Genomic DNA, 13,966 nt, shown 5'->3' on the forward strand with positions numbered 1-13,966 from the left:
CACGTGGCTGGCTAGTCAGGAGTAATATGAAGCTATGAAAACAAGAACAGCGTTTGTAATACTACATATTAACTCACACAAGTTTGGGTGTCCAGATGCAAATGTCCGCCATTGTGTAAAAACCCTGCATTCTTCCGCTGACCTCGCTGCTTCTTGGGGGTGGCAGGGGGGGGGGGTGGCTTACCCACGCCGCCAGGAGAATCCCTTCTGTTAGCATAGGCAGTGTCAACACTGAAGCACTACAGCAATGTTGCTGTGCCACTGTAGCGTTTTAAGTGTAGACAAGCCGTTACTCCTTTCCACTCCTGGAGCCTAGTCTCTCCCCAGCAGGATACAACTGCCACTGGCAGCTAATGAGGATTACTGGTTCCCTGCAGCAGCAGGGTCGGCCTCTTTCGTTTGCTCCCAGAGTTGTTTTCACTCCCATTAGCTCTGCAGGTGCAGCATAGCCCTGGGGGAATGCGGCTTTGTGCTGCCTCAGCTGAGTTCTCATTGCAGATTCCAAGGCAGGCAGAGGCAGAAAGATCCCAGCTGCACTGTCAGATCTGGGGTTGAATTTGCAGAACTGGTAGTTAGGGGGGGAAAGCATCTTTTTCCATTTGGGAGCTGTGAGAGTCACTGAGTGAGAATAAACCTGGGGCCCACAGCGTCACTACAGCTCAGATGCACCTTAAAATGCAAAGATCATCTGGAGAGGCCTGCTAAAGTCAGGAGACCTGGCTCGGAAAAGGAGCCCTGCTGCAGACACCCTAGGTTAACTGAGACTGCACCACACAGTGCCCTCTCTGGCTCAGTTAGCAGCAGCGGTTGCATTAGCGGTCCCAGCACATGCGCTCTTTACGTCAGAGGAATAGGAACCGAGCAAACATGAGGAAGTTACACCCGCCTAACTAAGGCTAGGTCTACACTACGGGGGGGAGTCGACCTAAGATACGCAACTTCAGCTACACGAATAGCGTATTTTAGGTCGACTTACCTGGCTGTGAGGACGGCGGCGAGTTGACCGCAGCCACTCCCCCGTCGACTCCGCTTCCGCCTCTCGCTGCGGTGGACTTCCGGAGTCGACGGCAGAGCGATCGGGGATCGATTTTATCGCGTCTACACTAGACGCGATAAATCGATCCCCGATAGATCAATCGCTACCCGCCGATCCGGCGGGTAGTAAAGACGTGCCCTAAAGGTGTGATTTTAAATTGGTTTAGTTAAACCAGTGCAAACCTCTGTGAGGACACACTTATTTCAGTTGAAGAGGGTCTCATTTCAATCTAGCTGAAGTGTTTCACTGTAAACCAAAATAAACCACTCTTAACCCTAAATAAGTGTCTGCCCAGGGGTTTGCACTGGTTTAACTAAATCGGCTTAAAAACTGCAACTATCTCAGTCCGAGAGGGCCTTGGAGATGGCTCCTGCCGGCTGTTCGGGAGCACTCTGCTGTGGGCAGCAAAGCTCATCTTACCTCCACTCAAGTAGAGGTCATTGATTTCCTGGAAGGCTTTGCTCACGGCCTTGACGCAAGCTGGGCTCGAGCTCTGAAAATCCTAAAATGATGAGAGAGAGAGAGATTAGAGCAGCCAAGCCAGGAAGTTACACAAACATGGATAACAGCTCTGAGGTCTGTATCCAAGGGGAGCAGCCCCTGCTGGCTTTAGCAGCCAGTCATGGCAGGGCACTACCAGCCACCAACGGGGCTAACAGACTACAAGCCACTTTGGCAAGTCATATGTGCACTCTTATGGATGGTGCTGATACAACCTCTGCCCCCTCTTCCAAAGGATCCCCCGCCCATTCCCCCAGGTGCAGTAGGCTGCACTTCCATCTTATCCAAACAGCATGGCAGCCAGTTTGTTTTCTGCCATCCCTCTGCTGGAAAGAGTCGGATATACTAACTTCTCTCTCAGTGTTAAGTGACAGGAGGGGACATGCTCAGCAGCTAACAAGGGAATGGGTCACGGTCACAGAGCTCCAAGGCCTTGTTTCTTATTTACGCTAAGGCTACTTGGGAGCATTCTGCCAGTGCAAAGGGGCCTTAAAAGCAAGAGTGAATTATGTTTTGGGAGGCAGCATTGCCTACTGGATCGGGACTCAGAAAACCTGGCTTCTACTCCTGGCTCTGCCATTGGTCTGCTGGATAACTTTGGGCAACCCACTTCCCTTCTCTGTGCCTCAATTTCCCTTTATCATTTATTTGTAAAGTGCTTTGAGATCTACTGCTGAAAAAGATATAAGAGCTAGGGATTATTGTTACTAATAACAGTCATTTTAAGACCTTTTTATCCTACCAGAGTGATGTGAAGTAGCCACAGGTGATGTCTACACTAGGAAAAAAGTGTTAACAGTTTTTCTAGTGAAGACATGGCCTTAAGGTAAGCAAGAATCAGGGCCCCAGTTTCTATTACCACCTCTCCTGATAAGCTTGGTACTAAATGACTTGTGCAAGGCTATTGGAAGTGTGCACTTGGGTGTACCCGAGTTGCACACACAAAAGCCCACATTTAACTCAGCCTTGTGAAAAAAAGTACACATGCACTTATAAGCACGGCCACTACCTTCGGTGCTACACTCCTACGCCACCCATCTCCTCCGTGTGTTCTTGCACTTAGTGTTTATAGAGTGGTTTGGAGAGCCTTCAATAGAAGGCATTTCACTCCAAGTAAATGCAGTCTAGCTCATGCAAAATGAATGAGAGGAAGAAAACTACTGCGAATGAATCATGAAATGTTTGCCTTTAGGAATATTAACACCACAGGTGCATTCTCTCACCAAGGACAGCAACTGAACTCTGAATTGCCTTCTCTTCAAATGCACACAGTGCTGCTAGGAAGATTCCTTAAAGGTGAAAGGAAGCACTTATAAAAAAAAAATACACAAAGGGACTGTTTGGGATCTTAACACTAATAGTCTTAATGCTGCAGATAAACACATTTTGGGAGTCAATGGAAAGGGGTTTTTTTTAAATGTAAAAGACTCAGCAAAAATCCCATTTCAGGTTTCTGCAATAATGAATGGTATCATTAATACCTAAAGCAGAGCAGGGTGCTACGTGTCATACACTGCGTTAGGGAAGGAATTAACTTCGCACATGGAAGAATTCTCAGAGCTGGGCCAGGCTGGGGATTAAGAAAAAATGGTTTCAAGTATTTAGTTTTCAAAAGCGTATCTTTAAGGCATAACATCCTGTATTCCCTTAACAATTTCGGATCTTAAATGAGACTTTTTATTTGGTCACCTAAAGAGCATTTCAGTTCATCTTCACACAAGCCATTCCCTTTCCTTAAGATTTTTCACAGATCTCTCTGGGCGCTAAGCCACCAAATCTAAATAAGGTTTTCAGAACAAGAGTGTGCAAGCTCAAAGGCACTAGTGTTTAGATTAACAGGCAGTTAATTTAGGGCTAAGTTGAGGAAACGTTTGTTCACATCAGCGTGTGGAACTCCATGCTGCAGGAGGTCACCAAGTCAGACACAGTGACTATATTCCAAGCAGCGCTGGACAGTTTATCCCCACGAGTTTATCTGTTGCTTTGCAAGCTAAGATTGACAGAATCCAGTTTCCTACCTTGGGACACAAGACAACAGCCTGCAAGTTCCCTCCTACCTTTCCAAGTGTATTGGGGAAATGAGCAGGAATATTAAAGGCTCTTTTTAGCTTCCTTTGATGGCAAAGCCAGAGGCAGGATATCAGACTGGAAGGAGCAATGACCCGGTAAATGTGTCAGGATTTCAGGGAGAGTTTTGCTGCTCACTGGCCAAGAGGAACGAATTTCCCTCCTCTGCCTCACAAGCAAATTCATTTTAAATTGCATCGAAGAGGAAGGAGGAGTTCTGCAGGCTGCCCTCGTGAGAATTTATTCATCGCAATCACATGGGACTGGAATCAGGATACGGAACTGTGGTGAGTGAACCAGGTAGAGCCCTGCGCTTATTTTAAAATCCCACTCCCATCCTGCAATACCCACTCCCACCCACTCTCGCACGGTTTCTTGCATTTTTATCCCACTCCCACCCACAAAAACCTTAGATCCCGCAAATCCCACAAGAGACGGATTCCCTCATGCTACAAAAAAAAAAGGTCAGTTAATATGTGTTTGTGTGTATTTTTATAGATAGATAGATAGATAGATATCTATAGATATCTATATAAAAATAAAAACTGAATTTGGACATTATTTTTACCACTAAAAGAATAAAACAAATCTTGCTTAAACGATGTCAAAAATACTTTAACTCCTGTTATAATAGAATTTCAGCAATGTAAAGCAAGTTTTTATTTTTTTAAAAAAATAAAGGTTTTAATACTTAAATTTAAGTGAGGGATAGAAAGATTTGATGTCTATTTATGACAAGCTGATGAGAGATTTAGTGTTTTCCCCGCAAATAACACAGTCTGTTTTTTGTTGGTTTTTTTGCCCACCCGATCCCACCTACAACAAAATACATTTTACCTGCTCCTGCTATTATGGCAGTGGGTCCTGTGGGACCCAAAGGATCCCAGTCCAGCTGCAGGGCTCTAGTACCAGACCCTTTGAGGCCCCCTGCTGGAGGCAGTCCTACCACCCCCCCTTCTCCCAGGAAAGGAGCAGCGAAGGTGGGTCCTCCAGGCCTGCCTAGAAAGGCTACAGGGAAGCAGCCAATCAGAGCGCAGCAATCTCATATAAAAAGAGCTGCAGGGCCCTTGAACAGGTCAGTTCCTGGCTGGGACCACAAGAGATAAGAAAGAGGGACTCTCCAGGCACGGTGGCTTAGAGAGACCCTACTCAAGCAGGGAACAGACGCAGGCAACCCAAGGACTATGGCAACAGGTGAACGTGACCAAGTGGGAAGCAGCCCAGGGAACGCAGCAGCAACTATCAAGGGAAGCAGTAGGTATCTGGTGTTTATAGGGTCTCTGGGTTGTAGGGTGACCATATGTCCTGCTTTGGCTGGGACAGTCCCTTTTTTAGGCCCTGTGCTGGCCGTCCCGATTTTTTTGACAAAACTGGGCATTTATCCCGTTTGCTCTTGCTAAATGATCATCAGTTGTCAAGAGCAAACGGGACAAAGCCACAGTTTTGCCAAAGAAGTGGGGTGGGACCTCTCTCAGGGTGCGGAGGAACATGTGGGGGGTGGCAACTGATGAACTCTTGGTTACCACCTCCTGGAAGGGGACTGAACTGAAAGAGTGACTTGGCTAGAGAGCTGAGGCAGTGAGAATTGCTGTGGACAAAGTCTCCAGGGAGAAAGCCCTGGGAGCAGCGCTCTACAACATGGCAGGGAAGGACTTAAAGCTAGCCCAGAAGGAGCTAAAAACTGAGCCCAGAGACAGGGCTAAAGACACCAACAAGGGCACAACAATAGTCCTTGTTGGACCTTTGTTACCCCAGAAGGGGTTCGTTCATGTATACTGACTGTGTGTGACTTGGACAGAGGGCTGAGCCACTGAAGGACCTGCCTGACAAGGGTAACAACCTACAGGAGGTGACAGGAAAAGGGAGAGTGCAGGATCACAGCCAGCCAACAGGAAGCGCTCACAAGAGGTCAATTGACTCACCTGGGTCAATGGCTCCATGTCTAGTTGGCAGCCAGTATCAAGCGAAGTGCCCCAAGGGTCGGTCCTGGGGCCGGTTTTGTTCAATATCTTCATTAATGATCTGGAGGATGGTGTGGATTGCACCCTCAGCAAGTTTGCAGAGGACACTAAACTGGGAGGAGTGGTAGATATGCTGGAGGGTAGGGATAGGATACAGAGGGACCTAGACACATTAGAGGATTGGGCCAAAAGAAATCTGATGAGGCTCAAAAAGGACAAGTGCAGAGTCCTGCACTTAGGTCAGAAGAATTCCATGCATTGCTACAGACTAGGGACCGAGGGGCTAGGCAGCAGTTCTGCAGAAAAGGGCCTAGGGGTTACAGTGGACAAGAAGCTGGATATGAGTCAACAGCGTGCCCTTGTTGCCAAGAAGGCTAATGGCATTTGGGCTGTATAAGTAGGGGCACTGCCAGCAGATCGAGGGACGTGATCATTCCCCTCTATTCGGCATTGGTGAGGCCTCATCTGGAGTACTGTGTCCAGTTTTGGGTCCCACACTACAAGAAGGATGTGGAAAAATTGGAAAGAGTCTAGCTGAGGGCAACAAAAATGATGAGGGGTCTGGAGCACATGATTTATGAGGAGGGGCTGAGGGAACTGGGATTATTTAGTCTGCAGAAGAGAAGAATGAGGGGGGATTTGATAGCTGCTTTCAACTACCTGAAAGGGGGTTCCAAAGAGGATGGATCTAGACTGTTCTCAGTGGTAGCAGATGACAGAATGAGGAGTAATAGTCTCAAGTTGCAGTGGGGGAGGTTTAGGTTGGATATTAGGAAAAACTTTTTCACTAAGAGGGTGGTGAAGCACTGGAATGGGTTACTTAGGGAGGTGGTGGAATCTCCTTCCTTAGAGGTTTTTAAGGTCAGGCTTGACAAAGCCCTGGCTGGGATGATTTAGTTGGGGATTGGTCCTGCGTTGAGCAGGGGGTTGGACTAGATACCTCCTCATGTCCCTTCCAACCCTGATATTCTATGATCACAGGAACCTTCACCTGCAGCACTGGCTCATATCCTACCCTGCCTGTGACCACCTCTTGCTCAATGGCTTCTGTGAACCAAGCTACTGGCCACTGTTGAGCTCTCGGTGTATGAGCATCAACACTGCTCTTTGTGTGCAGTCTCCTCAGCGAAGCCATCGATTGGACAGATCTGGAAACTGAACACCTCCTCTGCCCTCACAGCAGCAAGGTGGGCCTGAGGCAGATGGCCAGGCCAGCCGCTGCTTGTGCTATAGCTGTTCTGAGGATTCACTGAGGATTTCAGCCTTCACAGTCATCAGCCTGGGACTTTTCACTAGCACAATGTTCCATGTTCTCAGATTATCAGCTGGCAAGTCACCTCCAGCCCTAACCTGCAGCCCAGGGGGACCTTCTAACATAATTCCAATGATGCTAAAATAGTCCCAAATAATACTTCAAAAGTCTCGATCCCCCTGCAAGTGTGTAAGCAATAGTCATCTTGTGTTTACAGGGCCTTTCACTCAAACTGATCCCAAAGTGCTTTACAAACTTTGCCAGTGTACTGGGAGTGACGTCGCCCAATACTGAAATGCAGCTAGCTCTGGGGTTAAGCAGATGCCATGCAATGTTGCATGCACAGTGAAACGACAGTTTAGGACAGGAAATGAAGAGCAGTTGTGATGACAAGGGGTATTTATCCAGGCATATCCAGTTGTGATTACAAGGGGGGATTTACCTGGAAGCTCCCAGGGGGAAATTTGGCCAGGACACTAGTATTGGGATAATGTATCTTTAATGACAATGGGGAGTCAGAGCTCAGTTTTGCTACCCACCCAGAAGAGCTCCATCAACACAGCATCCTCTCTCCCAGGCTGGCCTGCTGGTTCAGGACTGACAAAGGGAAGGGCGTGGCATTCAGCAGCTGGTTTTTGTTGGAGGTCCCCATTCCAGCTACTCCCCCAGCCCAACACTCTGTCACGAGGAGATGGCAGTTTGGAAAGATACTGCCACTTAGAGACAAGCCAGCTACTGTTCCTTCAATGGAGCTTCCACTTACTGCAGTGACCGCTTGAAAGAACTGGTTGGGGTCTCCAATTCCAGCCACAGACAACAGAGGAGCACTGGCCGCTAGTGCTCCAGCCACAAGGTTAGGATATTTCATTCTCATGTAAGCACTCAACATTCCTCCGTAACTGGGGGGAGAGAGAGAGAGGAGAGTTACTTCACTCAATACGTGATTTAAAGCAAACTTGTTCGGTAATCTGGAGCCAGCAGTTGTGGCCTCACCCAGCCCAGTGAGCCTGGAATCTAAATGGGAATCTCATCTTACATTTTAAAAAAGCAGCTCTCTGGTCCTCTCCTTTCCGAAAAGCATCAACACAAATCTAAACCCATCGCTGAGGTTGAGGCGCGCAGGCAGCTGGTCTCCACTCTGCAGGAGGCAGCTTGGGTGGGAGGCCATCTAACGATATCTCACATACTTAAAACGGGTCAATTATGTTTGGGGTGTATCCCCAGCATGTACTTGCTGACTTTTCCCAAATCCTCCGGCAGCTCCGTGCGTACCCTGGAGACTGAAGTCCTCTCTTTACCCACAGAACACCAGCAGCACAAGATTCTCCCATGTGGCCCAGCCAAAGTTCATCATGAAGATCCCCTCCAAAAATCAAGTGGGGAATTCAGTCTCCATAATGCCTTAGCCTCTCTACTGAGTCTACCAACCACTGTGATAGTTTCCGTACTGCAAACACAACTGACACCAATGATTCCCTTCACACATGCTACTGAAGTGCAATCCATTAATAAAATCTTTCCAGTCACCAGCAGCCTGGGCTGAATGTGAACTGGAGACTTATTGGTCAAAAGCTCTTTATCTCATTACCAGTTTCCTGCCTTCCCAGTATAAAATGTTTTGTTAGTTTTGCATTAAGCATCCCTGTCTCCTGAAGTTCTTGGGTGCGGTGGTCCAACGTTCTTGGTCAGCTCAGGGACAGGCACAGAACCTGGAACTAGTTCATTCACTGACACTGCTTAGAGATTTCCAGTTCATGGTGCCTATTTAAAGTGACTAGAAGCCAGGACTGACTGTGACAAGCTGCCTTTTGGAGTTGCAGCCCTAAATACCTGAGATGAATTACCTACTCCATTAAGGCAGGGATCAACATTGTCCGATTGAGCTTCTTATCTTAAGCAGCCTTGTCAGGAAGAGATCAGGAACTGACTACTCAGCATGGTCTCCTATTTTAGGCCTCATGTCCTGGCAGGGGACTGAAGGCTGCTGGGTTGAGACTTTATGGCCCTCATCCAGACCGCACACATTTCAAACAGAGAGCAAAGATCAGTAATCAGTGGTAGGAAACAAACTGAAGCAACTAGGGGGAAGGGGTAGCATTCCAGAGTTATATCCTACCACGTGCAAGTACCCATCATGATTCATGCAAAGAAAACTGAAGCGAGACAGCAGGGAATCCTGGGAAAACGTGCATTTCTACTGGAAGGGGAAGCCTATAAGGACAGCACCACACCAGTTAGGGAACAATGTAGAGAAGGGAGAGAAGTACCTGGAGAGACCTGAGAGCATTTACCTGCCTCCGAAGGCAATGACTGGGCAGTCCCTGGCACCATACTGCTTTTTAAGCTCTGTAACGAGCACCGCATAGTCAGCAAGGGCTTGTTCCACAGTGAGCAAGCCAATATTTTCCCGCTGCATTGACAGTTTCCCAAATGGAAGAGATGTCCCATAATACCTCTGAAAGAAAACGAGGCATAAAGAGATGTTGGACCCCCCGCATCATATCTCCTCTCCTCCTAGGTCATCATGTTCAAGCCTGCCTGGGTCAGCAGAAGCTGAAAGTCATTGCCATCCTACAGCTGTGTGGTGGCCAATTTAAAATTCCCTGGTGGTCTGTCCTCTTCGTAACTGACAAGTAGTCACACAACAAGCTAAAACAATGGGCATTAACTGGCCCCCTTGTTGGCCATCTTAGCGGAGAGGCCAACTACTCACAACACCAAGGGTTGAATGAGTGATGAAGATTGAACCCTCACTTCATTCATAGACCTTCAACTCCACGCAGCTCCCCAGACTACAGAGAGCTTACGTGGGTGGTAAATCAGGGCAGAATTTGACCCAACAGTTATCAAGTTAGGCACAATAATGCAGACCCCCACCACACACCTACACACCATTCTCCAGCTGTGAATTTATTGATGTTCAGAGCTAGAGAACATTGATTACAAAAGCACCATTCTAAAGCACAATACAGCCTAGGTTTTGCTGAATGAACTATTATTTATATTGCACCGCTGATGGGCATAATAAATAACGTAGAGTACGTGGTTCAGTAGGGGAGAGTCACTAGTATGCACAGCAATTTCAGAGTAAGGGATTTGTATCTAATTATCCTGGGACCGTCGGGGGTTGCTGCTGGCAATACCTGATGGAGATAAAATATGAAAAAAAAAAAAGTTAATAAAATACTCACATGCTCTGCAAAAATCACTAGCGCATTCTGCTGTTCTGCCAGCTCAAGGATGAAGCCGGAATTCTGGGCAAATTCCCAAATGTCTCCTTCATTCCCAGTATAAAAGAAGATGGGCCCAACTCCCTGCTTCCAGAATTTAGCTATAAAAGACAGTCATTAGAAGCACATTAGAGAAAACAAAAAGTGCCTGGTGAAGCACGATAGGACTCTGTCCCTCAGCTAAGTTAATGGGGAGTTAAGGACTGTATGATAGGGCTGAATTGTTCTTTGAAAGGAGATTCACTCATGATGGTATGACACACTGAGAAATACAGACATTCCAGATCCCTTTTCTGAGCATCTAACTATGATAAATCAGTGTTCTACTGAGGACTATATATGGCCTGCAATATCTCTTCTGTGCCTAGAAATCCCAAGTCTCAGAAAACTGCAGGACACTAGGAACAACTGTCCCCATAGTAGTAATAAAGTCAGCCGAAAACATTTATCCGAGATCACTTCTCCCCATGGTGTATGAATGGGCAATACATTAGGAAAAATCTGGTTGATATCCATCCGTATGTGTTGTGTCTAATCTCCCATTCTTACTGTGATATGTAATTTAGCCCACCATTCTGAAAACTATTGCCGATCACATGTATATACTTGTCTATAACTGAATATGAGTGAGAGCAAAATCCCATGAGGTGCCTGTGGATTGCTAAGTTTTAATGTAGACGTGTGTCCTGAAACAAACACTTGTGAAGTGTCTAACATTAGACTTTACACTCCTACTGGTTAACAGAAACATGACTGAAAATTTATTTTTGACAAACACTTAGTGTAAAGTTATCGATGCAATAAGCAGATAAGAAGAACATAAAAATGGCCATACTGGGTCAGACCAAAGGTCCATCTAGCTCAGTATCCTGTCTTCCGACAGTGGCCAATGCCAGATGCTTCAGAGAGAACAACAGAACAGGCAATCATCAAGTGATCCATCCCATCATACACTGCCAGCTTCTGGCAGTCAGAGGCAAGGGCCATCCAGAGCATGGGGTTGCATCCCTGACCATCCTGACTAATATAGCCATTAAGGGACCTATCCTCCATTAACTTATCTAATTCTTTTTTGAACCCCGATATAGTTTTGGCCTTCACATCTCCTGGCAACAAGTTCCACAGCTGACTGTGCGTTGTCTGAAAAAATACTTCCTTTTGTTTGTTTTAAACCTGCTGCCTATTAATTTCATTTGGTGACCCATAGTTCTTGTGTTATGGGAAGGAGTAAATAACACTTCCTTATTTACTTTCTTCACACCAGTCATGATTTTATAGGCCTCAATTATATCCCCCCTTAGTTGTCTCTTTTCCAAGCTGAAAAGTCAAAATCTTTTTAATCTGTCCTCTACCTTTGTAACTCTTCACAGTCTGCTTTGGACTTAACCACCTTGAATAATTTTGTATCATCTGCAAATTTTGCCACCTCCCTGTTCACCCCCTTTTTCCATATCATTTATGAATATGTTGAACAGCACTAGTCCTGGTACAGATCCCTGGGAGACACCAGTATTTATAATAGTGATAATATTTGTATTTATAAACCAGATAATGATGAAGTATTTATAAATCAGTTGTGAAATCACAGACTCGGGTATGGGTCACTGGTTAATTTGCAAAGGGGCACCTTCTGTTTCCATGACATATGTGGGTAATCAGCAGAGAAATACAGAAGAGGTAAATTACCATTAAATGGAACTATAATCAAATATGCCATACTGGAAAGATCACCAAAAGGGACTGGCACTTCTCTGAAGAACCAGAATGATTTGGTCTCATAGCCAACCTAAGTGTGGGTTGTTTTTTTTTTTTTTAATGTTGTTTATCTTTAGACTGAAACTTTGGACAACTCCCAGCTAATCTCATGAGTCAGCTGACTTACTTGTGAAATAAGTTTGGTCAGCCAGCTGTCATTAGTTGTTTCAAATCCTTACTGACCATCACAAAAGGCCCACAATGCACAAAAGGAAAGTGTGGGGGTGGGGGGAGACACCCAGAACTCCTCCCTCCCCCAGATATTTTGCAACTAACAGAACTGCTATGCTGATGTTCCATTTCTTTTACAAATATTATTTAGTTCAAGTTTACAGAGTTTGGCCTGACATGACACTAGGATCAAATAAGTGTAACAATTAATTTAAAATAAGTGTTTCATTCAGTGATTTAAATAACCCACCATGCAACAAATTAGATGAGCACAAGGGAGTGCAGGATACAAAACTGTTGCAGCAGACATTTCATGGGGGAGAAGAGGGAAGCAGAAACTATGGGTGGTCTTGCCTCTGCCCCCCTCCCTCCCCCAGTAAGATTATAAATGGGAGCTGATGACTGTTTGATCATAGTCCCCCCCCCTAAAAAAAAAAAAACCCCACTGGATCTCCACACACTTTCAAATTCCTTCCAATAGGCCTTCATTCCTTCTCCTATAAAGAGATCTTTTCCCCCTACAAAACTTGTGAATTAAAATTCAAAGCAGCGTTTTCTATGACTATTAAAATCTTTCAACTTATGTAATAATTCAGTATTTGAAGAGCACCTTCTTTCTCTGAAGGACTCACAAAAGATGGCTGACCTCTAGCGGAGTCACAACATATACTGTCGAGTATCAATCTGAGACAAGAGACAAGTTTGCTGGTGTTTTTCGCTACACAGCACAATTCAAAATGTTTGAAACTTTAAAGCTCTTAACAGCTTGAAAAACAGTTTCTCGATGCATCATCTCCGTTCTTTACCTGATCTTGGTGGTTAAGATTGACTGCGAGGAAGTAAAGTTTGAATACACAAGACCAGATTCTGCTGTCAGTTATGCCTGTTGTATTTTACACTAGAACTCCGGTGGTGTGATTAGGGATTTACATAGGGGGAACACACACACACCCTCTTTGGAACTTAAACCCCTCAGCAGTGCAGACTTTGAGTCTCCTGACTTTCCAGGACATGTTTAACATTTGATTAACCATTTGTTTTCTCTGCTGTATTCAAAGCACCAAGCTGCACCTGCAATAGGTGCCACAGAAGTTACCAAAAATAGTAATACAGCAGCAAAGCAACAAAGGCCAAAAAGTTCATGCCTCACATAGTTGGTCACTCCATGGCTCTGGGGTGGCCACATTTTGGATACTGCATTCAGCTCTGCACACCTCATTAACAGAACGAATGACAAACTGGAGGAATACAGAGAGGAGCAACAGACATGATGAAAGAACTCTGAACTGATTTGTGAAGAAAGATTAGAAGAGCTAAATCTGTATTGCTTGATTAAATTAACTACTATCATAGCCCTAACTGTCTACAAGTATTTGGTGGATGTAAAACTTGAGGAAAAAAGGAAATGATTTACAGGGATCCAGGAGGAACCGAACCCCCAAGTTTAAAAAAAAAAAAAAGAGGAGAGAGAGAGAGAAACATAGTAGTGAGATTTATTTGACTGTGGAATAATCATCCAAGGGAAGTAATAATAGAAGCCAGATCACTTAAGGTATTTTAAACTGGGACTCGGGGATGAACTAGTAGTTGTCTTCCATCATTAATTTAATTCCATGAAATGGTTTACTATGCTGCGGTACAGCAGAGCCAATGTGGAATACCAGCCGCTGTATTCCTACCACAGGGAAATTTGGAAGTATATTTAATGTGTCATTCCGGAAAAGCCACAGGACAACGTTTCTGTGAAAGTTTCACCATATTTCCCAAAAATCACTGACAGATGGGCCCACACAGAACAGATTCCAAAAGAGTTTTCAGATCCGGGGAACAGTAAACAGGTTTTGGAGATGAAACACAGCTCTGTCTGAGCCCCCGTTTGTAAAGGCCGTACCTGTTGTGAGGTATCTCTGTAGGAAGGTCTTATTGCCATACGATTCAAAGTTGAAGTGATCCAATACCTGCTCAAAATACTGCTCCTTGTAAACAGGCTCTG

The 13,966-nt window shown here is 45.5% G+C and overlaps 1 protein-coding gene across 1 annotated transcript in view; it reads right to left on the bottom strand.

The window, feature by feature from the left end:
* DPP7 (dipeptidyl peptidase 7) overlaps window positions 1–13,966 on the bottom strand; it is a 33,435-nt gene that overhangs the window by 17,895 nt on the left and 1,574 nt on the right. Inside the window, exons 2-6 of the mRNA XM_026658486.1 lie at window positions 13,865–13,963; window positions 10,009–10,148; window positions 9,109–9,272; window positions 7,581–7,716; window positions 1,457–1,538 (exon numbers count right to left, since the gene is read on the bottom strand). Coding sequence (XP_026514271.1) covers window positions 1,457–1,538; window positions 7,581–7,716; window positions 9,109–9,272; window positions 10,009–10,148; window positions 13,865–13,963 — 621 coding nt within the window. The remainder of the gene's footprint in view (window positions 1–1,456; window positions 1,539–7,580; window positions 7,717–9,108; window positions 9,273–10,008; window positions 10,149–13,864; window positions 13,964–13,966) is intronic.

The sequence above is a fragment of the Terrapene carolina genome, unplaced genomic scaffold (genome assembly GCF_002925995.2).
Source record: "Terrapene carolina triunguis isolate 2854851 unplaced genomic scaffold, T_m_triunguis-2.0 Scaffold449, whole genome shotgun sequence".
Classification (NCBI taxonomy): domain Eukaryota; kingdom Metazoa; phylum Chordata; order Testudines; family Emydidae; genus Terrapene; species Terrapene triunguis.